Source organism: Saccopteryx bilineata, chromosome 2, assembly GCF_036850765.1.
Source record: "Saccopteryx bilineata isolate mSacBil1 chromosome 2, mSacBil1_pri_phased_curated, whole genome shotgun sequence".
Lineage (NCBI taxonomy): Eukaryota > Metazoa > Chordata > Mammalia > Chiroptera > Emballonuridae > Saccopteryx > Saccopteryx bilineata.
The window spans coordinates 304,471,734-304,496,069 of record NC_089491.1 but is presented as its reverse complement, the minus strand read 5'-3'; the positions used below and the strand labels follow the sequence as shown (position 1 = coordinate 304,496,069).

The 24,336-nt window shown below is 47.5% G+C and overlaps 1 protein-coding gene across 1 annotated transcript; it reads right to left on the bottom strand.

The window, feature by feature from the left end:
• Window positions 1–413: 413 nt before the first annotated feature.
• On the bottom strand, window positions 414–24,182 carry RAB7B (RAB7B, member RAS oncogene family). The gene is made up of 6 exons (XM_066261531.1): window positions 23,995–24,182; window positions 14,291–14,359; window positions 13,974–14,100; window positions 13,056–13,271; window positions 6,197–6,322; window positions 414–2,481 (listed from the first exon to the last, which is right to left on the bottom strand). Exons 2-6 carry the CDS (start codon window positions 14,341–14,343, stop codon window positions 2,401–2,403), a joined length of 603 nt encoding a protein of 200 aa, XP_066117628.1. The 5' UTR covers window positions 14,344–14,359; window positions 23,995–24,182; the 3' UTR covers window positions 414–2,400.
• Window positions 24,183–24,336: the final 154 nt, after the last annotated feature.

Here is a 24,336-nt window from a genome sequence, read left to right as displayed (position 1 = left end):
CATGTCCCCTAGTCACCAGAGGAGGGATGCTGCGAGCCCTCAGACCTCCACTCAGCACCGCCATGTGTCCTGTTCTGTCTGTGGTTCGGGCCGGGGTGGAACCTCCAGGGGGCTGCAGTGCGTCTGCGGCCCGGGGGGCCTGGCTGGGGGCTACACCATCCTGGAGACACCGAAAACCCAGGGATGGCTTTGGTGTGTGCAGCCTGCATTCAGAGGCCTCTCTTGCTGTCTTGAAATTTTTAGTAATCTTTGAATAAGGGGCTGGACATTTTCATTTTGCACTGGGCCCTACCAGTTAATAGCTGGTCCTATTCACTTTTTGTAGTCTTTTCTTTAGTATTTTTAAAAATTTAAAATATGGAGGCTTAATTTTTTTTTTCAAATTTAATAACTAAATCCCATGAAAGATAAAAACAAAGAAGGATACATTATTTATTGAGCCCATTTAGAAACGGTCCACATGCCCACAGTGCTGCACAAGCTGCTGCACACACACCCACACTCCGTATGTCCAACCCACAGTCCGATGGGCTCCCGGGAGAGCTGGAGCGATGTGCAGAACGCCACCCCCTGAGAGACACGAGACACAGCGAGGCCCCAGGCCACCTGCTTCTGTGCCAGGTCCACGCTGCGGCCCAGAACAAGCCAGTGTTTAGTCCACAGTTGGGAAGGGGAGAAGGGGCTCCCAACTCCCTCACTGACCGCTCCCCCCACTTCCCAACCTCTAGTGTTATCTTCAGAGTCAGATGACAACGAGAGATCATAGACTAGCATCCCCAGCTCTGCTTGGGTCAGGAAAGATACTTCTGTGTAGACAGGAGACTTCTATGGCCACGGGGAGGTCATCTTGTCCACCCCTCTCAGAATGAGCCCTGGCTATGCTGTCTGTAGCCAGAACAAAGATTATGGCCTTAGAGTCTGTTAGGGACAGAGAATCCAAGAACTCTCCAGGCCCCTCATTCTAGTATTTGTCCCTGACGTAGATCTCTTGCTTGAGTCACTGATGTTGCAGTTTTTCCCATTTCTTATTAAACTTAAGAAATTGGGATTTTCGTGCCCCACAAATCTTGAAGGGTTGAACTACCCAGAGCCCACTCTGTAAGTGTACTCGCCTACTTTCCGCTCAGCCTGAAACAGAAGAGCACTGCTGCCCTCTGGTGGCCAGTCAGCAGAGGACAAAGGAACCAGCCAGGAGGCAGGGTTTCCTTGGCTGTCTCAGGGACAGGTAAATGCTTGGGTAAATGAATGCCCTTTCATTGTTCCTAGAACACAGCAAATGTATCCTTGCGTAGGCCTTGGACCTTGCTGCTCTCTCTTCCCGAAATGTTTTTCCAGACCTAAGGTGACAGCCCCATTTCTCATTCTTTATCTAGTTTTCAGGTCAAATGTTACCCCCTCAGGGAAGCCCTCATGGACCCCTTTGCCTGAAACAGCACCCAACCACAGCCGCTGTCCCTCTCTATCCCATCACCCTGTTTCACCTTGTTCAAGCACTTGCTATTTGAATGTATCTGTGTAAATTCTGTGTCTACTACCTCTCTCCCTAACCAAAACGTAAGGTCCAGGAAAACAGGCTCTTGTCTGTTCTGTTACTGGACTCAGTGTATTTTACACAGTAGGTACTAAAAAATACTTGTTAAAAGAATAAATAAATGCATATCAACAAAAGTAACTGAGCTTTAAGCAGAGCTTCTGGTCCTCAAAACCCTACTCTGATGTGGGCAGGGTACAGGCCACCCCATTTGACTGACGAACAAGCTGAGGCTCAGAGAGATCTATGGGAGTTGCCAGAGCGCCGAGCAAGGGGAATAAACCAGTCCCTGGTGGCTTTTCTTGGGCTCCCTCAGCCTTGTGCTCTGGAGGGGGCAGAAGGGCGCTCAGGACTGGACAGCTGTGCCGTGACAGCTTGAGGAGGCCCTTACGGGAGGTCCAGACCCTCACTTCCTGGCCCCGATTGCTGAGGGAGGCTGTGCCCTTGTCCAGAGCTGTGCCGCGGCTCTGCAGGTGTGCGGTGGCAGGGGCCAGGAGGCCGTGTCGTTCCCAGGACTCCAGGGGCAGCGGCCTCTGTCTGCGGAGATGAGCGTTCTGGAGCAGGAGTGTTTGGGGAGGGCAGGTGGCGGGAAAGCTGGAGCCGGCAAGGGGATCATGACTCCTCCAGGCCAGGATTTAATTGTGATATTCTGAGTTTCATCAGGACCCCGAGAACCCAGCCCTGAGCATACTGCAGTCAGCCTGAGGGAAGAGCTGCTTCTGTTGGTGGGCCCAGCACAGACATGAGGGATCAGGGTCTCTGCCACATAGCCTGGGCTGGGCTGAGCAGGCGGTGCGGCTGGTGGAGCCTGGGATGACCGGGCCCAGGGCAGGCTGTGTCTCTGGGTGTCCAGAGGGGGATCCGGAAGATCAGCAGCATCTACTCTTGGACTGGTCTTCTGGGGAGAGCTTGATGGAGTCTGTGAGGTAATTATCTAAGATGTTTCGATACTGGGGAAGGAAAAGAGAAGTCAGCGTTCATACCTGAGAGGCAGAGAGCGCCACCTACCCTCTGTCTCTTAATGGCTGAGGGTACTTGGGCTTTGTGTTCCCTGCCATTGTGCTGCTGGGAAACAGAAGGCCAGAGGGGGTGCCACTGGTTTCCTCCCCCTCCTCTTTCCTCACTGCCTCCTCCAGCGTTTTCCAGACCCGGAGCAGTTGGCTGTCTGGGTCAGGGACCCAGGTCTCCTGATCTCTAACCAAGTCCCACAACTTCCCATCCTCCAGAAGAGACAACTGAGTTTATCTCAGCAGAGATGATGACAGCCTACTCCTCTTTTCCGCTCGAGGCCTCTCCTGCAAACATCCCCGCCCGCCAACCTGCTCTCACCATGACCACCCCCCAGCACCCCCCCTCTGTTCTTCCTGGGTGCAGAGAGGCCCCCTAGATGACTCGGTTTCTACTGGGCCTGTTTGCCTATTTGCCCACGCTGCCACACTTTCCTGTCCCAACAAGGTCCAGAGAAAACCCCTTCTCAGTCAGACAAGCCTCTCCCCACTCAGCTGGCCACCTGTCTCCTAACACTCACCCTGCCCGGCTCGGGGGGAGAGTGGGTGTGAGGAGCCTTACTCCAGAGCTGGGTGCTACATGCTGAATGGGCTCTTCTTAAAAGGATCTCATCTTTACTCTGTCTCTGCTTGCACAGTCACCAAGCTGGCAAAGCCCATGTTCCCCCACAGCTAACGCTGTGTGTGCGCAGGGGGAGTGAGTGAGCGTGCACTCACTGTGTGTCAGCGTGGACCTGTGGGACCTGTGCAGGGCGGGGCCTCCTGTGCGCCAGGTGGAACTGTGCCTGGTGGTCTGTCTCCAGTGCCCCTCTCGCGGGGACAACTTGTAGGGCTGATTTTTTCCTCCTCCATGGCTCCCAGGCCCCAGCGGGGCACCCAGCTGGTAAATGTCAACTAAACATTGATGCCCATGACTCTGGACCCCAGGAAGGGGTGTCAGGCCCACCTGCTGCACCCTGATGATGGTGACCCCAAAACACATGAGAAGATCCCCTGATGCCCTGTCACTCCCTGCCGGCCCCAGACTGAGCAGTGACTTAGCCTGGTGGCACACAGCCCATGGCGCTGGTCTGAGGCTCAGCCCTCCTTCACACAGTTGGTTTCCCCCATTTCTCAACTCCTCCCTGACCAGGTCTTGGGGACAGCCACTCTTAGTCAGCGTGGATAATGGGTCTTGAGTATCCCTCAAGAGATTCTTTTGAGTTATTAGAATTTTATTTGTGTTATATCTGTATATATATCTAACAGGCAGAATTAGTGTTGGGGGTGGGAGGAATCTCTAAATTAAAGCCCATTCCTCTGGGGAGGTCTCCACACTTCAGATCGATTATCAACCCCCCCACCCCAGGGGAATCCCAGCTCACCCCTTACAGACCTAACCCAGGGTGCCCCAGGCTTCCCAGCTCTCACCCTGAGGGAGCACAGTCCCACCTTGAGGTGCCTGAGGAGGGAAAATGGGCCCTTATCCCCAGGGCCGCCCAGGCCTGTGGTGGGGGCTCCGGCCTGCGCAGCCCAGGGCAGTCTCAGGCCTCTAACTGGCCCCTGTGCCGTGTGCAGGGCCCACCACTCCACTGAGCTCATTGTAGTAAAAACCCTGACATCTCTGGGCTTCACAGTGAGGAGCAGAACGTTACAATTCAAGTCCCTTTTTTACATTACACGATCCATTTCTACCTACACGACGGCCTTTGTGGTTTTTTCCTGGTTCCTTTTTCCCCATGAAAGCCAGAGATCTTGTTGGAATCAGGCATTTTCAAAACTGGATCTTTTGTACCCAGGGTCAGGGCCTGTGGTGACCCACCCTCATGCCCACGTAGGGCCCCACCGGGACCCAGAGCCCTGGCTGCCACTGTCCACACGGCCAGCCTCCGGGGAAGGAGGTGCCCGCACACACCACCGCGCGGGGAGGCTGCGGGGGCGTTCTGCGCTCCCGTGCCCTTCATTCCGGAGTGAACAGGTGTTGCTCGGAGGGTGTGAGGGACCCCTCGTTCACCACGCGGGCACGGCCGAGGTCGTCACTCCAGCTCTCCTCACCCAGTAAGAGTCACACCCTCCCAGGCCCAAGTCGACGCTGAGCTCTTCCCATTCATGACATCACTTCCCGCGATAACAGCACCATCTTGCTCCTCAGATTTCCTGTACAACTAACTGCCAAGTAAGCTGCAGATCACAATTATGCTTTCCGGGTAATTTTCTCTCCAGACCCTGATCCTTTTGGCAAACGTGCATCTCACTCTAAAGTCACACATAGTATCCGAATGCATGTGTCCTTGCAGTGGGTGTGATTATGGGTGTCTGTCCCTCTGAGCCTGGCTGCCTCCGTGGCCCTGGCTCTAGATCCCGCATCCTGAGGACCTCCGAAAGGCCCTATAATTTCACCGAGCATACCGCTTTCCTACTGGGCACAGCAGTTTTGTCTTTCTCCAGTTAGCCTGCAGGGAACTGGGCCTCCAGGCTGTAGCCCACGTGCCACGGCAGCCCGGCCTGACCAGCCCTGCAGGGAGGGTATTGCCAACTTGGTGAAAGCAAAATTCATCATTTTAAATCCCCCAAAGCAGGTGGGGGCCCCTTCTTTGATTATGAGGCTGTTCTTAATTATATTTTGAAATATCCTAATCCTTGAAAGTGGCCAGAAGGGGTCACTAAAGTAACTTCCTACCTCCTTTCTTCCCAAAACGTTAACTGAGTACCTATTCTAGGGTGCTTTACTCTCAAACTTCTCTTTCCATCCAGAGCCCACTGAGGACTGACACCTTAAGGAACCTCTAGGACCCTAGAATGCCGTGTGCTCCAACGGCCCAAGTTCCCCCTGTCCCTGGGGTGCTCCTGCACGTCCCTCTCTTCTCTGTCTCAGTCCACAGCATCCCTAATTAATGGTCTCTCTGCTGGCCAAGCTGGAAACCTGGTCATCAACCCAGAGAGCATCTGATTCCTTCTCTCCTGCATTCTTCCGTCATCAACCCCAGGGGTCCTACCTCCAAAGTCTCTTTTAAGCACCCTGTCCTTGTTGTCTCTGTCCTGTCATGTCTGGACTGTTGCAGTGCCTTCCCAACTAGCCATCGAGCCCATCCTCCCTGTGCCATGAAATGCTCCTGCTGCTGCCTCCAGGCAGCCTTCTCTGGTCTTCCTCTCCTCTTCCTCCCCCCCCCCCGATTCCTGTGTCATATGCCTGGCACATACGGCACATGCTTGTTGAATGATCACACCTGGTGTCTACATCTATCCATTCTTTTGACTGGAAAATATCATCAACTCCTGCAGGCTTGATGGTCTACTTGAATAAATATTTGGCACCATGGGGCTTTTCTCCCACCAAGGAGGACTGAGCTAATCACTTCTCAAACCCTTACTCATTGCAATCTCCAGGGGTGGGGTATAGGACAGTATTTTATTTTTTTAGAAACTCCACAAATGATTTTGTTATCACCCAGATGGAAGGACCACAAACTCTATACTCTAAAGTAGCTTCGTACCTCCGGCATCCTGTGGTCCAAGAGTTGGAGTCCCATTGAGTCCATTCGGCAACTCATTTAAGACAACGAGCAACCCTATTGCACCCACATCTCTACCTGTGCCCAATATGTTCTTTTCTAGAAGTTCCCCACTTCCCCCACCCTAGGGGGCAGCCCGGCCAGGTGCTGCCACCACCGCCACTCACCCTTGTCAGAGCTTGACTGGCCAGCGTCTCAAAGGCTTGTACCACGTTGATGTCATTCTTGGCACTGACTTCAAAGTAGGGAATATTCTTCTCTTTACACCAGCCTTGGGCTACTGCCTGCGGCACCTGAATGAGGGGAAGAAATGACCATTGTTTCTGTATCACCCCCACCATCCCCACCGACAGTGCCACCACTCGCACTTATTGAGAGCCTCCCATGTGTCCATAACTTTACACGTGTTATTTCTTTTATTTTTTATTTTTATTTATTTATTCATTTTTTTAGAGAGGAGAGGGAGAGACAGAGAGAGAGAGAGAGAGGAGAAACAGAGAGAGAAGGGGGGAGGAGCTGGAAGCATTAACTCCTATATGTGCCTTGACCAGGCAAGCCCAGGGTTTCAAACTGGCGACGTCAGCATTTCCAGGTCGACGCTTTTATCCACTGTGCCACCACACGTGTTATTTCTTAACATAACTTTATGAGGTGGTATTGTTAGCTTCATTTTCTAGGTGAGGAAACTGAGGACTAGAGAATAAGAGAATTTTTTCAGAGCGGGTGGGGCTGAGCAGGATTTGAACACAGGCTTGGCTGAATCATCACACACTGCATGGGGCTGCCTTCCAAAGGCCTGCACCTGGAGCGTCTTCCTGCCATTGGCTCCTTCTTCAGCCCCTCAAAAGGAGATGGGCATGACAGACACTAGCCAGGGATGGAGGACTTCCTTCCCCTGAGCCTGCTGACCCAGGAAGCCTGATGCGGAGCCGGGACTCAGGTCCCTGCTAATCTTTTTTTTCCAGGGCAGAGTCCTAGGAACAGTTGATAAGCTCCTACTACAGGCCAGACACTGTGTTAGATAGCTTGTCATATTAACTTATTTAATCCTTAGTAACCCTGCCAGATGGGTTTTATTAGCTCCACTTTATGGATAAGAACACTGAGGCTCAGAGAGGTTCAGCAACTTGCCTCAGATCACACAGCTGAGAAAGGCGGAGTTTGGATGAAGCACCAGTTCAGTGCTCCCACGGAATCTGAGTTGTCCTGTGCAAGACAGTGCATGAGAACCGTGCTGCTCTTCTGTCTTTCCCTCCAGACTGTAGGTTCCCTGAGTTCAGGGTCAGGGCCCTTTTAGCTCTTGGCCTGGTGCTGCGAGCCACTCAGTGCGTATGGAATGAGGACAGCACCACCCACATGCAAAGGGCTCATCACAGTCAGAGGCCGTTGGATTGGAAAATGTTCTGACAGCCCTGCGTTACATCCAAAGACTCTTGGTACCACTGAGTCTAATGTCTAGTTATTTTCGGGAGAAGGAAATGACCATAAATTGAATACTTGTTGTACCTGAGACTTTATAACCATTATTTCATTTTACTTAAGGGAGCCAAGGTTTTTCTCACAGAGAAAGGACCATTCTGCAGGGGAGAGCAGAGGTGGCCCTCATCAACTTGTCTCCATGGGTCTTGAGTATCCCTCAAGAGATTCTTTTGAGTTATTAGAATTTGCAGGTTCTGGGAATTTGTCTTGTTGACATGAAAAGCACCATTGTGTCCCTGTCTCTTTAGTCTTTGCTTCCCTGGTCTCAGAAGTGGCATCAGGACCCAGGGCTCTTGGCTCTTTTGCACAGGCCTCCGTTGTACCCCAGCACTGCTTCGGCATCGTGAGGCTTGCTACTTGGTGCTGGAGGGTGGAGACTGGGCTCAGCTGGGCAGCCTGTCCTTTTGGGAGCCCAGATGACACCTCCGCCTCCCATGCCCAGGCTCTGCCCAGACAGTCTCCCCGTTGCTGCTGAACCTGAGCAGAGCAGGGAGAAACCCCAGGCCCTGAGCTTGGCCTCTGATCTCTAAGATTCTCCTGCCTTTGGGGATAGGGTCCCCAGAAGTGGCCACTGAGCGTTCCCTTCTGTGGAGCATACATACCCAAGACCTGGTGAGTCACCAAGAAGCCTCACAGCTCTGGGAAAATCTTGAACTATATTTGTAAGAATAATCAAGGTTGGTCAGACTACCGATTACTAATGTCTTCACTAGTAACATGCAAATGAATACTCATTAAAAATTCACATGTTATACATAGATGGCATCTTAGGAATGCAAAGGACTTTGCATCTTTTTATTTTTTTATTTTATTTTTTTGTATTTTTCTGAAGCTGGAAACGGGAAGTGACAGTCAGACAGACTCCCGCATGCACCCCACCAGGGGGTGACGCTCTGCCCACCAGGGGGCGATACTCTGCCCCTCTGGAGCGTCGCTCTGTTGCGACCAGAGCCACTCCAGCGCCTGGGGCAGAGGCCAAGGAGCCATCCCCAGCGCCCGGGCCATCTTTGCTCCAATGGAGCCGCGGCTGCGGGAGGGGAAGAGAGAGACAGAGAGGAAGGAGAGGGGGAGGGGTGGAGAAGCAGATGGGCACTTCTCCTGTGTGCCCTGGCCGGGAATCGAACCCAGGACTTCTGCACGCCAGGCTGACGCTCTACCACTGAGTCAACCGGCCAGGGCATCCTTTTATTTTTAATAAATTTTTTACTTTTCAGTTACAGTTGATGTACAACACCGAAGGTTTTGTATCTTTGAAAGTCCCTGAGGGCAAGGACTGGACTTACCCTTCTGATTGCTCCGTCCTTCTTTATATCCTAGCCCCCCACCCAGCACCCCAGCCCACCTGGTAATGAGCGTTTTTGGGGCACATCATTGGCGCCCAGCAGTTGCTGTAGAAATGGAAGTGAATTGCAACGAAGTCAGGTGCCTCTGCTTCCCCATTAGGCAGGGAGGTTTTTTCTATTTAAAGGCACAAGAGGCAGAAGGATTGGTGCCCAAGGTCACCCAGCGACAGAACTGGGAAGACAAGTTTGCAACTATAGCTGGCTGATCTCAGCTGTCCCTTCTCTCCCACTGGATACTGACCTGGTTCTGACACATTTTATTTCTTTTTCCCTACTCTTTCTTCTGTTTACATGCAATGATTAAATGCACAACTCCAAAATTATGTTGCAAATTGACGTTCTTTTTTATTTTTTAAGATTTTATTTATTGATTTGTAAGCTAGGAGAGAGGGCGGGTGGGGGGAGGAGCAGAAAGCATCAACTCATAGTAGTTGCTTCTCATATGTGCCTTGACTGGGCAAGCCTGGGATTTCGAACCAGCGACCTCAGCATTTCCAGGTCAACGCCTTATCCACTGCGTCACCACACATCAGGCTTAACGTTCTTTTTCTGTTCCTATCTTCTCCCCCATTGAACCTCAGAACGCTGGCTTGGGAAGAAAACAATACAGATAGTACTTTTCCCTTTCTTTTTCCAGTTCCAGTTATAGATTCATGATTTTAAAAAATCATAATAACTTAGGCTTTGGCTGTGGAAATAAACTCAGGGTGTGATACTTGGGGACATGGGAAGTATGAAAATTTTGGAAGTGTTACTTCTATTAATTTTGCTCTTGACTGACAGGATACTACTAATATTTTACTTCACTTGTTACAATTGTTGATGGTTCATCAGAGGCCAAAAGTTGAAAAAATTAGTCTAGTTTATATAGTTTTATTTATGATGCTTTTCCATCTCATATACATTTAGAATGATCAGTTATAGGTGTTAAAATTAGCACTTCAGCCTGTGGTGGCACAGTGGATAAAATGTTGACCTGGAACGCTGAGGTCGCTGGTTCAAAACCCTGCATTTGTCTGGTCAAGGGACATATGGGAGTTGATGCTTCCTGCTCCTCCCCCCTTTCTCTCTCTCTCTCTCTCTCTCTCTCTCACTCTCTCTCCTATCTAAAATGAATAAAAAAAATGAACACTTCAAATACATCTTAAACAACTACCAAAAATAAAGAACCTTTTCAGAAAAGATAATCCCAACATTATGAATCAGTAGTAAGTCAAAAATTGCCTACCTGAACTTAGAGCAAAGAATATAATGCTAGTGAATAAATTCTTTGTAGCATAGATGTTAGCAAAGCTCTTCTTTTAAACAAACTAATACTTTTTTTTCACTCTGTTACCTTCTGGTGAAAGAGTGGAGATTTTTAAAAATCTAGGTCAGTAATTTTTTTTAAATCATCCTGAATATATATATTTATATATTTGATTAGAGAGCGAGAGAGAAAGGGAGGAGAGAGATGAGAAGCATCAACTTGTAGTTGCATCACTTTTGTTGTTCATCGATTGCTTCTTGCACGTGCCTTGATTGGGGGGCTCAAGTTGAGCCAGTGATCCTTTGCTCAAGCCAGAAACCTTGGGCTTCAAGCCAGCGAGCCTTAGGTTCAAGCCAGCGACCTTGGGATCATGTTGATGATCCTATGCTGATGAGCCTGCTTTCAAGCCGGCAACCTTAGGGTTTTGAACAGAGGACCTCAGCATCCTGAGTCTATGCTCTATCCACGGCACCACCACCAGTCAGGCAATATATAGTTTTTATCATGGTGAAATATACATAAACAAAAAATTTACCATTTAAACTATATGTAAGTGCACAATTCAAGGACATTAAGTACATTCACATTGTTGTGCAACCATCCATCTTTCCATTCCATCTCCAGAACTTTTTCTTTATCTCCAATCTTAGCAATAGAGTTTTAAATATAAATATTTATTTTCTTTTTGTTGAGTAGAAGTTCCAGTGTCTTCCCAGCCCATGCCTTGGACATAATGAGGAAGATACCAATTGCTTGCATTTATTAAGCTTGCCACATGCTTTACAGGCATTATTTCCTTTAGTCCTCGAACAACCTCAAAAAAGGTATCTGGCCTCCATTTCACAGGTGAAGGGGGAACTGGCTACGGACACAAATCCCAGAGATGGGGTTGGGCTTGCCTGGGGCTTTACTGATTCTTTTAAGCCTTCATCTTCCTCTCTCTGCGGAACAGAGCTCATGCCTCTGCCCAAGCTTGGCCTGGACCGCTCCACACTTACAAGGCATCACCTGTACTTCCCACCCTGCCAGTGCCCTCATTCATGGAACTCCTGCAGCCTGGCTGGGCTTCCTCTCCACCTCACCCTGTGGTCTCTGCTGCTCACGATAGTTTCACAATTTCTCCCCTCCAATGGGCTTCACCCTCTCTCCACTTCCTTTTCCTTCCAGAGCCAGACCCAGGATCTCTGTAAATAATACTAAATATGCTCTCCCATTCCAAGACTGCAGTCTCCTTTCCCTTCAACCCCCTCACGCCCTCATTCCTCTGTCCTGCTCCTCCACCTCTGAAGGTTGAAGCCCTGGTCCTTCAACCCTGTTCTTGTTGCTCTTCGCTCCTTCACGGCTTCTCAGTGCCCTCGCAGCCCTCTTCCTCAACTACTCTCGTCTGGAAAAACCTTAGTCCCGGGTCCCTCCTTCCTGATTCTTATCCCACACAGAGCTGTTGAAAAACACAACAAAGTCCTGGCAGGATAGCTCGGTTGGTTAGAGCATCATCCTGAAGAACAAGAGGTTGCCAGTTCGATCCCTGGTCAGGGTACATACAGGAACAGATTAATGTCTCTCTCTCTCTCTCTCTCCCTCCCCCCCCCTCTCTCAAATCAATAAAATAAGCATGAAAAAAAAACCCACAACAAAGACTCCACCTCATACTACTGGTGTCCTTTGGCTAAGCCCTGAGTATCATCCATTAGTTCTCATCTTTTCCCCAATCAACTTCTTCCCCCCTTTGTCTCCAGAGTAACTGGCAACGCTTTGTCATTGTTGCCGAGACTCCTACTCGGTTCCCTCTCAAAAAGATGGTGCCTCTTCCACTGAGAAAGAGTCAGACTTCCAGCCTTGAACTCTCTCAGCTTTCCACCCTACGAACTACAGCTATATGAAACAGGGCGTTAAAGTGGAGGTTTCAGCGGGGGTGCTACAGTTTGATAGATGCCAAATATAAGGTCGGCTGGGAGACAGGCTACCCCCTGGATCTGGTATATTTCCAAAGGTTCATGACCAAGAATCTGTTAGATGACTCAAAACCCACAGCATGATTATTAAGAGATTGAAAAGAAGGACTAGAAATTATTTCTTTGGAGAGAGTTGTGTTGTGGGTGCACCTCCCATGGGAGGGAGAACAGGAAAACGTCACCTCCACCCCAAAAAAGGGCTTCAATGAGGCCACTTAGAAAGCTTAACATTGGACCCCTAGAGTTTGTTAGCTACAGTGCACTTGTGTCTGACATGCATCTGAGGGATTCAAGGCAAAAGGCAACAGGGCAAAGCACAAAGCATCTTGTACAAATTAGATCCACATCTAGATTTTTCTCATTAGTAGGCAACAATGAAAAGAGCTCTCCTCGATGTTACTGCAGGAAACACCTACACAAAGTGGGGTCGCTGCAGCCATGGGACAGACAAGCCATCAAGTGGTCAGTCAGATGATCCAGAATACGCTTAAGCTAATAAAAATATACACTACTTTCTCAGAAAATTTATAGATTCAAGTATTGATAATTGCAGATCCCCTACCTGATGCTGGTGGAAATACTGTTGTACAAATTAATTCAAATTCTACCTGACTACCTCTTCCGCCTAATTCTTCTACTCTCTGTGTCTAGACAAAATTGCCTTTAGTTCTCAGCTCATATCATGTTATTTCTTGCCTTTGCTCATATTGTATCAGCCTGGAAGCCACCTACTCTAAGAAGCCTTTCTGGATTCTGGGCTTTAGTAAATAAATACATTTTCACTGTGGTCTTCAAATTTCCAAGGTCTATCTTTATCAATGCATTTACCATATTATATAATTCCCTCTTAAAGTGTCTCTATCTACCACTAGGCTGCAAAAATTTTAAGATAAGGACTGTATATGATTCAGCTCCATATGTGTGGGACCTAACACAGTGTCTGGCATGTAGTTGGTGTTTACATAATATTTGGTTAATGAGTAAATAAATGAATGAGCGGTACCTGCCGGTCTGCTAGATCAATCTTGTTCCCCAGCACCACCATGGGGTAAGACTGCTCCATTGGAATGATTTTGGCCAGAACATCACCTCGCCAGGTATCCAGGGCTTCAAAGGACTCCAGGTCGGTGACATCGAAAGCTAGGACACAGCCATCGGAGCCTTTGTAGAATGTGGACACCATGGAGCGGAACCGCTCCTGCCCGCCTGTGTCCCAGATCTGAAGGAGAAAAGCAGACGCCCCATGGGGCTGTGATGAGTGGTTGCAGTTTGGCCTCGCTGGATCGCATCATGTCAAGGCTTCCTTTTCTAGGCAAGGAGCAGACAGCCCCGGCACAGGGACGTGTGGTCTTTCCACACACGTCCTGTCACCCATGTACACTACAGTATCTTGGCACTCACATGTAGCATCCAAGAGTACTTTTACATCCGAGCCCTTGTTTCCCCGTGGGCATCAGGACAGGTATTGTTATTCCCATCTGATAGATTTGGACTTTGGGTGTGACTTGCCAAGGCCATTTGCCAAGTTTTCCAGGGACCTGAGACTACGAGTAAGACTTCCCCGCTCTTGGATGAGAGCTCATCCTTCTAGATTAGGAATCAGCAAATATTTTTCTGTTAGAGGTCACACAGTAAACACTTTAGGCTTTGCAGACTGGACTGTCTCTTTTAACTACTCAACCCTGTTGTTATAATGTGAAAGTAGTCACAGACCGTCAGTAAACAACTGGGTTGTGTGCCTCTAAAACTTTATTTACAAAAACAGGTGGTGGACTACATTTGGTCCAAGAGCTGAAGTTTGCTGATGTCTGCTCTAAACCATTGTAGCTCCTGGTACACATTGCTGTGTGAGTGGCTGTCCAGAGAACGAGGGGTGATCTTCAAGTACGAATGTCGGTGAGGGAAAGGAAGGGCTGCTCACCTGTAGCTTCAAAGCTGTATCATCCAGTATGATAATCTTGGAGAGGATACTGGCTCCCAGTGTGGTCTGGTAATCCTCATAAAATGTCTTGTGCACATATTGGTGGAGGAGAGAGGTCTTTCCTACACTGAGGAAAAAACCCAGATACATGTGAACACACATGTACAAACACGCACATGCATCCATACTATTCTCAAAATCTTACTACGCCCCTGTTGCCACAGTCTCTCCCTGGTGGAAACACATCCAAGAGGTCTTACTACCCTTGGTGAGGGGCCTGCTCCTAACCTTCAGACCCCAAGCTAAGCGCGGTTTACCCCAGGGCTCCGATGATGATGAGCTTCAAATCCACCTTCTTTCGGGGATTCATGGAAGGGCTTCAGAACCTGTAAGAGAAACAGAAGTCATCCACATGCTGGGCAGAGAGTCCCCTGTGACTGTTGTCCTGAGGCCAGCCTCTACTTTCTCCTCCTAGATATGCAGGTCACTGCCCTAGGCCGAGGACTTGGGTAAGGTTGACAGGTGAATGATTCAGCAAACCTTACATACACAGCCACTTCACTCCCCCTGGGACTTCCCCAATGCTGGAAGGGTGGTGACCCCACAGGACAGGTGAATCTCTCACCTCTCAGCTCTACTAACCCTGAGCTCAGAGGCAACCTGGAGTGCCAGGAAGGCCGGAGGGGATTGAACAGAGGCCTTGCAGACAGTTAAGCCTGGAGCCAGGGATGGAGGGCAGTGTGGGAAAAGGAGAGAAGGATAGGATAAGGGGTCCAATGTCAGGATGACCCAAGAGGCTTTGAATGGGAGAGCACCCCTCCCCCAGCCCTAGGCGATGCTGCAACTGCAGATTCAAAGGTTCTTCTTTGAGGCAGCTGGTGGGATTGTATCTGGTCCATACTTCTGGAAAGCTACTTGGCAACAAATAGTGAGAATCTTAAACATGTCCCTGTCCTCCATTTACTAGGAATCTGTCCTAAGGAAATAATCTGAAATGCGGGCAAACGCTCTTGTTCAAAAATATTCTTCACAAGATTATTTATAAGCATCCAACATTAAAGAAGTATCTAAATAAGTCATGGCATACAATGAACCATGAAAAGTCATTAAAATGAAGTTTTTGAGAATATTATAACAATGTAGAAAGGCTGCCATACATCTAAATGAAGCACAGAAGACACTGAACCGTACATGCAACACTACCCCAAATATTAAAATGAGTTCCTACGTGCATACCAAAAGTTCTGGAAAAGACATATAAAAAATTTAAGTATTGAATTCTGAGTGGTGGGAAACTATATGCTATTAACTTTGTTCTCTATGCTCTTGGTATGCTCCAATTGTTTTACAATAAACATGCCAAACAGGTATTGTTCCTATAAGACAAAAATATACATGTGTGTTTTATATGTATAAATATATATATATGTTTATTTTATTTAACAAGATAAAGTAAAACTTTTGCAGGGGATTGTGCTTAATTTGCTCTTTGGTTCTACCCTTAAATGTACACATACATATACACTATTTCTAACTCCTTGGTCTTCTGTCCTTGGATGCACTAGGTCTAGTGAGTAAACCTTAATCTGAGTGTCAAAAGTTGGCCAGCGTGAGTTTCCCCTGATACTTGAAAAAAGCTCTAGATTGGATGTCCTAAGGCATTGGATGTTCTAGTTCTTACTTTGTCACTGTATGTCCTTGGGCCAGTTACTTTTCTTCTCTGAGTCTCGCCTTTCCAACTACAAAACAAGCCAGTTGGGCTCCAAAGACTCAAGGTTCCTTCTCATTGAAAAATGCTCATCTGCTGGAGCTGTTATCCACTGGTCCACTGAGGCTTGCCTGGGTGTGCCTAGTTAGTGCAAAGTTAAAACAGAAAACCCTTAGAAGTCTAGGATTGTTAGTGTTCCCTCATGAGCCATGTCATGGCCCAAAGGTAAATTGAGGCTCTGTTCAGAGCTGCTCGTCCCAGGAGCCAGAGTTGGTGGCACTGGACCGTCTACCTAGGAGGGCTAGGTCAGCATGATGGGCAACAGGTCTTCTGGATGGTTTGTGCATTCATTCAACAAGCACTACATGTCCACTGTATGCAGAGCTCTGCACTAAACACTGGAAAAGCTCAAAGATGAACCAAACAGGTCTCCCCTACCCCCACCATGAAGTCATCAGGGGAGAAAGGACAGGGGCTGAGTGAGCAATGATACCAGAGAGAAAGTGTCAGGAGCTCCAACAGAAGCACAGAGAAAGTGCTGTGGGAAGTCAGTGAGGAGAGGGGCCGGCAGTAAAACTGGATCCTGAAGAACTGAGACGTGGTTGGGGCTGATACTTCAGAGGGAGGGAAAGACGCTCTGAAAGAGAATGACCTGGGAACAGTGAGTGGAGAAGGTGGGCAGTCTGCTTCAGGGAAGGGTGAGGGGAAAGGTGTGGAGAGAGAAAAGTCTGGAGAAGGAGCAAGGTTAAGGGGGGTCATGAATATCTGACCAGGTTTCCTGTCATTCATTCATTCATTCATTCACCCATCAAACATTCCCAATTCTCTAGATATGGGAAGAAGACAATTCAAGTTATTAACCTGGGCTGGCATTTGGTAATGGGTATTGCTGACTGCAGGGAAGAGTGCCCGAGAAGCTCCCGAAAAGCACAGGCCTCTCAGCACCAGTCACCGTTCTAGAAGGGGAGTAGGAGCAATGGGGAACTTTTTCCAAAAGGCTTTGGCACAATGCGCTGAGGTAGGTTCAAAGGCCAATACTGTGCCTTAGAAAGGGCGTCAGAACAAAAGTGAGGCAGGGGGAAGTGGGAAAGAAACCTGCAGGGGGCTACTCTGCATCCTCTGTAGAGTTTAGGGAAACTCCCCCCCCCTCCCTTAAAAGCCCTATGAGATGCTTACAACTGAGGCTCGGAGAGGCCAAGTCACTGATTACTCACCCAGGGCCACACAGGTAGCGCACGGACAAGCTGCGCCATGTTGCCTCCAGACCCCTGAGCTCAGACACAGAGAACCTGTGTGCACAGGACCCAGGGCACGAGGCTCAGATTTGAGGAGTCTAACAGACGCTCGTGGAGTTGGAGAAGATCAAGAGAAAGGCAGCAAAAGTGACAAGAGATACAATGGAACTGCAGTGGCAGTGTGGGCACTGAAGCAGAGGGAAATGTGCAGTGGTGGAATTCAGCCGGTTTGCACCGGTTTGGCAGAACCATGCCTAATATTTTGGTGAGTTCAGTGAATGGGTTGTTAAAATGGCACTTGTAATCAGGTTCTCTCTAAGGTGGGCGGCTGCCCAGGCTGTGGAAATCACAAATTGACATCCCTTACTCTTTTTTTTTTTTTTTTTACAGAGTCAGAGAGAGAGTCAGAGAGAGGGATAAATAGGGTCAGACAGACAGGAATGGAGAGAGATGAGAAGCATCAATCATTAGTTTTTTGTTGCAACTTCTTAATTGTCCATTGATTACTTTCTCATATGTGCCTTGACCGTGGGGCTACAGCAGACCGAGTAACCCCTTGCTCGAGCCAGTGACCTTGGGTCCAAGCTGGTGAGCCTTGCTCAGGCCAGATGAGCCTGCGCTCAAGCTGGCGAGCTCAGGATCTCGAACCTGGGTCCTCCACATCCCAGTCTGACGCTCTGTCCATTGCGCCACCGCCTGGTCAGGCCCTTACTCTTTCTTAACATTCATCTGCACAACAGCGTATTCTAAGCACCCTGAGTAATATTCATTCTGTCCATAGGTGAAAAAAAAAATTGCAAGTGAGGACACCAATCAAGAAGCAATATGGAAATATCTTCAATAACAGTTTTATTGTTTTTTGTCAGGTATTACTGAATATTTTTTATTAATATTTTAAAACTCTTTCTTATAATATAATTTAGTTTTGTGTACCTCTTTTATTGTTCTTATTTAAGTATTAAATGCATGAAATAATAAACTACCTTTTAGTATATTGGTTTTTTTGTACTTAAAACGGTCATTAGAGCACAGAGCCGGTTGTTAAATTATCTGAATCCCACCCCTGGAAACATGTCGACGCTGTGACACGGCCCAGCTGCTGCGAGATGAGGCTCACACCACAAGCTAGCCTTTATTTCCTGGTGCTGTGAGAGGGCTTTGTGAATATGCAAATACACAGTATCCAGACTATTAGGAAATACATAAAAATAATACATTATTATAATAATTTAACTATTTAATACATTATTATAATGCATTTACTGGTATTAATTAAGGGCTCAAGAAATGATAACTATTTTGTTACTATTGGCACACAAAATATAGCCTGATTGACACTATTATTAGCCTATTTTACTACAAAGAAACAGATGTTTAGGGAAGTTAGGTAGTTTATGTCTAAAGATACTGCTCGTAAGTAGTAGAACCTGGATTTGGAACTGGGACTTGAATCCAGGTCTAACTCCAGAGATCTCAGTCTTATTTTATTATATTTTATTTTATATTATTTTATTTTATTTGTGGCAGAGACAGAGAGAGAGAGACAGAGAGAGGGACAGATAGGGACAGACAGACAGGAAGGGAGGGAGATGAGCAGCATCAACTCTTTGTTGCAGCACCTTAGCTATTCATTGATTGCTTTCTCATATGTGCCTTGACTGGAGGGCCACAGCAAACTGAGTGACCTCTTGCTCGAGCCAGTGACCTTGGGCTCAAGCTGGTGAACTGTGGTCAAACCAGATGAGCCTGAGCTCAAGCACACACTCTGCCACTTGGCACCCCTGTTGGGCTACAGGGTGGGTGGTGTCAGTTTGACGTGGTGAAACAGAGCTGGTGTGCTTATGAAGGGAAAACTATGTGTTATGTATGACGAGGATCAAAATTCACTATGTGCAAGGCAATATATAGATAATCCAGGACAACACAAAAGCAGGCAAAGAATATGAACTAAGCCAGCAGAAGTCTTATAAATGATTAGTAGTGAGCTTTGAAAAGATAACTCAAACTTACTAATTTTTAAGGACATGAAAATTTTAAAATATTACTTTTTTTACCCATGAAAGTGGCAAAAATTAAAAAGATTAATGATTATATTTACTGTTGGCAAGTGTGTAGGGCTAATACTCTTGTACATTGTTGATAGAATATGAATTGTCATAGTCATTCCTGGAGGGCAGTTTAACAATATTTAAACTTCATGTGTGCATACATAGGTTCTAATTCTAGGAATCTATTCTACAGAAATAAACATATACTCAAATACACATTTGTACATAGATGATTGCTGAAAAGCATTATTGTAATGTAAATGTCAGTCAATAAGGAACTCTCTACATAAATTATAATCCATTCATACTCTGAGTTAGTGAAGTAAAGAAGCAGAAAGATATGATGATAATTTAAGTTTAAAAAAGGACATTTTGGCCTGACCGGGCGGTGGCACAGTGGATAGAGCGTTGGACTGGGATGCGGAGGACCCACATTTGATACCCCAAGGTCACAGCTTGAGCATGGGCTCATCTGGTTTGAGCAAGGCTCACCAGCTTGGACCCAAGGTCACTGGCATGAGCAAGGGGTTAGTCAGTAGCCCCACGGTCAAGGCACATATGAGAAAGCAATCAATGAACAACTAAGGTGTCGCATTGAAAAACTGATGATTGACGCTTCTCATGTCTCTCTGTTTCTGTCTGTCTGTCCCTATCTATCCCTCTCTCTGACTCTCTCTCTGTCTCTGTAAAATAATAATAATAAATAAAAAAATTTTTAAAAAGGACATTTTGGCCTGACCAGGCAGTGGCACAGTGGATAGAATGTTGAACTGGGACACTGAGGATGCAGGTTCAAAACCCCAAAGTCACCAGCTTGAGTGCGGACTCACCCAGCTTGAGCACAGGCTCACCAGCTTGAGCACTGGGTCGTCGGCTTGGGTGTAGGATCATCAACAGGACCCCATGGTCACTGGCTTGAGCCCAAAGTCACTGGCTTGGCTAGAGTCCCCAGGTCAAGATAAATATGAGAAAGCAATCAATGGACAACTAAGGTGCTGCAACGAAGAATTGATGCTTCTCATCTCTCTCCCTCCTGCCTGTCTGTCCCTCACTCTCATTCTCTCTCACTATTAAAAAAAAAGAGGACATTTTATATAGTATAATCCCAATTGTATAAAAACAACAACCCTAAATGTATGAGAACATGTTCAATATGATATCTATGCTTGTCCAGTAAATACACAGAAAGCTATGGGTAGATACATACTAAATGATTACTAGGAGGTGGGAAAAGGTAGATTAGAGGCTAGAACTATTGTTTTATTTTTTGTATTGTATTAAAATTTGTCATACAAGCCCAAGTTGTAATAAAAAATAACAAAAAAAGACAACTTTTAAAAAAGCACGTGGATGAGTGGCAGCCCAGAGTCATCTGAGTGTGACTTCTTGACAGGATGAATTATTTTTGTGCCTGGGCAGGAGAGGGAGGCCGCCTGGTCCCATGGAGTGATCATGAGTTTTGAAGTCAGAGTTCTCACCCCACCTCCATACATCCGTGACCTTGGGTTATTTAACCTTGGTGAGACAATTCCCTTGTGAGTAGAATGGATATTACTCATGACTGTGGCTTATTCTGCAGGGTGGCATTTGTCATATAGCAGAACTGACTCCCAAAATTGGGGAAGACCATTTGGTTAACAGCTTGGGGGAGAGGAGGGGCAGGTTTGCAGTGCCTGCCACTTTCTGTGGAACAAATATTCCCACCATGGCTTGTTTCCAACTCCCGGTGGAGCCTGCTCCAGCACACTACAGGCAGCACACCTCATCTGGTCTCTGCCACCGGCATGGGAGATGGAGCCAGACCTGCCTCCACAGAGCTTCTTGCCCCAACCAGGGGTGCATTTCCCCGGAGGACATACAAAATGCTCATTCCATGCCAGCTCTTCTGAAGTTTAATTTTTTTTTTTTTTTTTTTACAAGGACAGAGAGAGAGAGTCAGAGAGAGGGACAGACAGGAATGAAGAGAGATGAGAAGCATCAATCATCAGTTTTTTTCATTGTGACACCTTAGTTGCTCATTGATTGCTTTCTCATATGTGCCTTGACCGTGGGGCTACAGCAGACTGAGTAACCCCTTGCTCGAGCCAGGGACCTTGGGTTCAAGCTGATGAGCTTTGCTCAAACCAGATGAGCCCACGCTGAAGCCAGTGACCCCGGGGTCTCGAAACTGGGCCCTCCGCATCCCAGTCTGACATTCTATCCACTGCGCCACCGCCTGGTCAGGCTCTTCTGAAGTTTAAAGTCTTCTCTTTGAACAACGTGAACTGGCAACAGGGGAGAAAAAAAGAACCAAAATTTCTAAGGTCCCAGCTTTTTTTTTCTTAAAAGTCTTTAAAAAGGAAAAAATTTTGGTATCTATTTACATTTTGTATTTTAATACATATTGTCAGGGGTCCGCCGTTTTTAATGATCTTGGATGACAAAACCAGCCTGTGGAGTGTTGTCTGTCCTACTTCTGACTTTACTTGTGGTGTGACCATGATCATTCTCATTTCTCAAAGGAGAAGAAACACCTTGTAAAAAAAAAAAGGCAAAAACAACAACCAAAAGACAATCTTATTTTGAGCATTCCAGTAACATTTTTGTGTATGTACTTAGCTGTAGTTGGTTACTTAGCTTAGTAGTTGGTTTGGATTAGATGATTAAAAAGGCCAAAGATAAAAGATTTCCTTTTGTTTTACTTTTCTTGTCTATGAAGTTGTTGTTTATTTCAGGGGGCCTGTTTGATGTATGTGTGAAACAATGTTGTCCAACAATAAACTAGAATTAAATAATAATAATAATAATAATAAATAAAGCCTTCTCTTTAAGTTTTACTTGAGTCTTTTCTTCTCCAGATCCTTGCACCTGGCCTCAGCCTTGACTCCGAGCTACCCTCCCCCCACCACCATCCTGGTCCTTTTCCCCTGATGTTCTCTTAAAGCTGCTGCCAACGCGATTCTCCAACCCCACTCTTAGAAGGCCAGGATTTGCTGAGGCTGCTATTTAAAATAGCCCGGTTTTTGGACCCAGGGTAACTGGCAGCAACAGGAGGGTGACCAGGACTGTGTCAGTGACAAGGGAGGGTGGCTTGAGGGTAGACACCGGCTGGGCTCACCAAGGAGGCACATGCAGACTTCAGACAGTGGCTTCCCATGCCCTCTGTGTTCTCCCTTGGCTGGGTTTTGGCAAAAGCTGTTCTTTTTTAAGCCTCAATTGCTTCAAACCCGGGCGTCTTCCGGGAGGTCAGGCTGAGTCATCAACCTCCATTGTTAAGTAAAAGTGAAAAGCAGGCTGGCAATGCAGGGCCCTGCTTTTAGCCAGCTCAGGTCCACGCGGGGCAGAATCCCAGGCCACTGCTTGCCACCGCATGTGACTAACTCTTCTCCCTTTCTCTTCTGTCAGCACTTCTAAGGCGGGAGCCCTGGCCCTGCCCATCTGCCAGAACTACAGATCTCCCCGGGTCTGAGCTACAGACCCTGGGGAGTAAGAAAGACTGAGTTGAACACCCCCCCCCCACCCCACACAAGAACAAAGACCGAGGGCTTGCGATCAATTAATTGTAAAAAATTAGAAAGTTCTTGAACCTGCTGTGTTTCACATTTCCACTTGCCTTCTCTTTTGACCCTACTGACCCTGACCAGGACCCAGGCACAATCTTTTGCCCTGTTTATTTGGAATGAGGTGCCATTTTTGCTGAAAAGGAGGAGGGAAACGGGAGACAGGTGAGCAGGGAGAGATGGGAATTCCGAAAGAGGCGGTGTTTCCCCTCCCCTTGTGCTATTTTACACCACTTTCAGTGCCTCCCTTTCCTGCTCCCATGCCTTGGAAAATGACAGTGTATCCACTCAGAATATAATGGGGTTTACAGTCTTAGAGGTAAAGTTTATCTTTGAGAAGAGGCTTTCTAGGAAGCACAAGGCTTTATTGCCTCCCAGGAGGGCTCACAATGCTGTTTTATTCACCTAAATCCTAGCAGGTCTAGACCTGCCCCTCCGGAAAGTGCCCCAATAGTTCTAGTTTCAGAATGCTCAGCAGTTTTGTCCTTTAAGATCTTTGGGAGTATCGGTCCCATCTCCTGAGTAGACTGGCAGTGCCCAGAGGGCAGGCACTGCCTCACACCTCTCTGTATCTCTCCAAAGAGCCCTATCCATGCTGAGAATATTGAGTCTTCAATAATTATCTATCCATTTACCCATTCAGCCATCCATTCATTTATCCATGCATCTCCAACTACTCGTTCATCTGTCCATCCTTCTATCCATTCATCCATCTCCAGTTATCCAGCCACTCATCATCCATCTGTCTGTCTATCGATCTGTTCATCTACGTAGCACATGTACTATATGCCTATTATGTATCAGCACTATGTAGATCTGAGGATACAGGCAGGTACTCTCTTTATGGAAACTGCGTGGTGGAGAATTGATCAGTAAGCCCAAATAGATTATTTCTATTTATACAAGATGCCTAGCAATTATAGGGCACTTTGTAATTTACAAATGCCATCATAGCCCAGTGGATTCCTGAGGCAAGCTGAGACTAGAACCCAGGGCTGTCTGACTCTGTTCATTGGCTTGCCTAGCATTGCGGAGCTTAGCTCCAAGGCATACTTATGATTCAGAACCAGAGGAGCTCTTTCCTACTCCAGGGTTTCCCCCTTCCCGATGAGACCCTTTGGATGAGGTGGTTCCATCCCAGAAGGTACCCTACCGGGGACTCCTGGCATTAGCAGGACTCAGCCCTTTTGAAAGACTCTGGTTTCTGGCTGTCCTTCTCTGACTGTGCCAGCAGCTGCATCGGCCTGTGCAGAGCCCCGAGCCGGGCCCCAGTTCCCTGGGCTGGGCGGGGAGTCTTTCTGCCTGGCTTGCTGCCATGCCCTGGGTGTATTTCCCGTGTGGGGGTCTCTGGGCTGGATCTAAGCCATCAGCTGCCAGATTCTAAGCCTCATACTTGCATCCCCTACCTCCACTCCTCCCCATCAAAACGCAAACACGTCTGGGGGCTGCTGGGACAGACAGAAGTAAAAGAAAAACTTGAAAGGCACTTACAGATGTGGCTGCTTAGCATCTGGCCTCGGAGGGCAGACAGGAGTTCTCTCTGAGTCTGGGGAGTGGGGGTCTCCTCTTAGATCAACAGTCTCAGCTGGGTCAGAGTTGAAAAAGGCTTTGGAAACAAAAGAGTTTGTTGAGACCAAGCCACTTCTTCTGAGTTTTCCTTCTCTCCCTCTCATGCACAGACTTGGGAAAGTTGCAAAAGAGGCTGGGCTGGGTGACCTCAGCTGTGTGGGTGGAGGGGGTGGGGTGGAATGGAAAAGCTAGGCTTCAGAGCTGTCTGGATTTGGGCCCTGTGAGAATTTAGTTTATGGGGCCTGTGGTCCAAGGGTAATGAGG

Bases quoted from the DNA above. Each gene is read 5' to 3' on its own strand.
- RAB7B (XM_066261531.1), bottom strand. From the start codon at position 14,343: ATGAATCCCCGAAAGAAGGTGGATTTGAAGCTCATCATCATCGGAGCC. The intron at 14,101-14,290 runs GTAAACCGCGCT...TTTTTTCCTCAG, and splicing joins ATCATCATCGGAGCCCTGGG to TGTAGGAAAGACCTCTCTCC. The intron at 6,323-13,055 runs GTACCGCTCATT...CCCCTCATTCAG, and splicing joins TTGATCTAGCAGACCGGCAG to GTGCCGCAGGCAGTAGCCCA.